At 47.2% G+C, this 2,500-nt stretch overlaps 1 protein-coding gene across 1 annotated transcript in view; it reads left to right on the top strand.

The window, feature by feature from the left end:
• The window catches only part of med24 (mediator complex subunit 24), a 21,351-nt gene that overhangs the window by 13,382 nt on the left and 5,469 nt on the right, over nt 1-2,500 (top strand). The window contains exon 22 of the mRNA XM_080841385.1: nt 1-139. This exon is cut by the window's left edge and continues 43 nt beyond it. Coding sequence (XP_080697511.1) covers nt 1-139 — 139 coding nt within the window. The remainder of the gene's footprint in view (nt 140-2,500) is intronic.

The raw sequence follows: 2,500 nt of genomic DNA, 5'->3' as shown, positions 1-2,500 counted from the left end.
TGGAGCTCCTCTACAGCATCTTCTGTCTGGACTCCCAGCAGATGACCCTCACGCTGCTGGGCACCATCCTGCCCAACCTCCTCACAGACCCCGCCCACTGGCACAGCCTCACTGACCCGCCCGGGAAAGCCCTCGCCAAGTAAGATCCATTCACCATGTCTGGAGCTGCACATATCTCTCTCTCGCTCTCTCTCTCTCTCTTTCTCTCTCTCCGTCTCTCCGTCTCTCCTTATCCTCTAACCCCAGCAAAGCCTTCGCCAAGTAAGATCCATTCACCATGTCTGGAGCTGCACATATCTCTCTCTTGCTCTCTTTCTCTCTCTCTGTCTCTCTCCTTATCCTCTAACCCCAGCAAAGCCTTCGCCAAGTAAGATCCATTCACCATGTCTGGAGCTGCACATATCTCTCTCTTGCTCTCTTTCTCTCTCTCTGTCTCTCTCCTTATCCTCTAACCCCAGCAAAGCCTTCGCCAAGTAAGATCCATTCACCATGTCTGGAGCTGCACATATCTCTCTCTCGCTCTCTCTCTCTCTCTTTCTCTCCCTCTCTCTCTCAGTAATCTTGAGACGCTATATCAGTCTGATCAGTGCTGATCAATCTCCCTCCCTCCCTGACTCTCTCCCTCCCTCTTTCCGCTTCCTCCCTACCTCTCGCAATCTATGACTCTCTCTCCCTCCCTCTATCTTATTCCTTTTCTCTCAGTTTCTGACACATTAGTCAGTCTTTCTCTCTCTCTCTGTCTCTCTCTCTCTCTCTCTCTCTGTCTTTCTTTCTTTCTACCTCATTCTCCCCCTATCCCTGTCTGTCATTTTCTACTACCCGTCCCCTGAGTTGGTGCTTGTGTGTGTATGTGTGTGTGTGTGTGTGTGAGTGTGTGCGCGTGTGTGTCTCTGTATATCTGTCTCTTTTTTTTAGTCTCATCTCCCTGCAGTACGTTGTGTGTGATGATCTTTCCCTCTTCGTGTCTGTCCACTGTGTCCTCTCTGATTGGCCGTGTCTCTCACAGGAAGTGTTATCGTGATTCTGATGAATGAGGTCAGATGATGGTCCCTCTGGTCATTCAGCTGTGGGTAGAAGCGTTCCTCTCCAAAGGGAAGTGGTTTTAAACCGCAGCTCATAGTATAAGTCAGCATCTGAGGGCCAATAACCTTCTCTTTCTCCTTCTTCGCTGTCGCTTTATCCATTGAAACGTATTTTAAGGAGCCTCTGGGACGCCATGGGACGTACAGATTGGGAAAGAGCCTTTTGACTAATACTCCAGTAGCAGCCAATAGGTTGAGTAAGAAGTATTAGCGGCATGGAAATGAGCCCTAGTGACTGTTTGCGGCAGAGATAGTGACACACACACACACTCTGAATTTTATCTCTGCAGTTTACCCATCCAGGGTAGTGATACACACAGTGAAGCACACTAACCCGGAGCAGTGAGCTGCTTTTGAGCGCCCGGGGAGGAGTGATTGGGGTTAGGTGCCTTGCTTACGGGCACCTCAGCCGTGGATGTGGGCATGGGAGAGCAGTGCATGGGAGAGCGGCACTTCCCCCACCCACATTTTTCCTAGTGGTCGGGGATCGAACCGGCCACCCTCCGGTTACCAGCCGGAAACCCTAACGAGTAGGCCACGGCATGACTTTTCTCAAGTGTTTCTGGCTTATTTGACCATGAGGAACACAACCAGGGTGCTGTCATTTACTGTTACCCGAGCGAACATCGAGATTTTGCCACGCCCTTTTAGTACGCGTCCAGCGCATCTGTATCTCAGCTTCTGAAGGTCGTAGACACTTCATTTTGGTCTCAAATTGACCGGAATACGCATATTTATGTATGCACTATGAAGGTTTCTAAGCTTTAAAAGCTTTGCCTTTCGAGATATTCAAGATGTTTTGGGGGGGATATTCGTGTGGGATGCAAAAAGCTTCAAATCTTGAATGTCTTGAATATTTCAAAAAGTAAAGGTTTTAGAGCTTAGAAACCTTTATAGTGAATATAAAAACATGCCTATTCCGGTCATTTTGAGACCAAATTGTGTCTACGACCTTCAAAAGCTGAGATACAGATGCGCTGGACACGCGCTAAAAGGGCATGGCAAAATCTCGATGTTGGCTCAGGTTACAGTAAACAAAAGCACCCTAGTTATGTTCCTCAGGGTCAAATTAGCCATTAACAGTTGAGAAAAGTCGTGCCACTGATAATGCATACACAATTTGAGCCTGCTAGTTGAGTACTTTTTGCGCCCTCCGCGAATACAAAAAAATACATTTCTTGAATATCTCGAAAAGAAAAGGTTTTAGAGATTAGAAACCTTCATAGTGCATATATAAACATGCGTATTCCAGTCAATTTGAGACCAAAATTCAAGTGTGAATGACCTTCAGAAGCTGAGATACAGATGCACTGGACGCGCCCTAAAATCTCGATGTTGGCTCGGGTTACAGTAAATGACCGCACCCTAGTTGTTTTCCTCATGGTCAAATTAGTCAGAAACAGTTGACAAAAGTCATG

The sequence above is a fragment of the Sprattus sprattus genome (genome assembly GCF_963457725.1).
Source record: "Sprattus sprattus genome assembly, chromosome: 6".
In the NCBI taxonomy this organism is placed as follows: Eukaryota; Metazoa; Chordata; class Actinopteri; order Clupeiformes; family Clupeidae; genus Sprattus; species Sprattus sprattus.
Note: the sequence above shows the minus strand (reverse complement) of the source record. Positions and strands in the feature narration are given on the sequence as shown.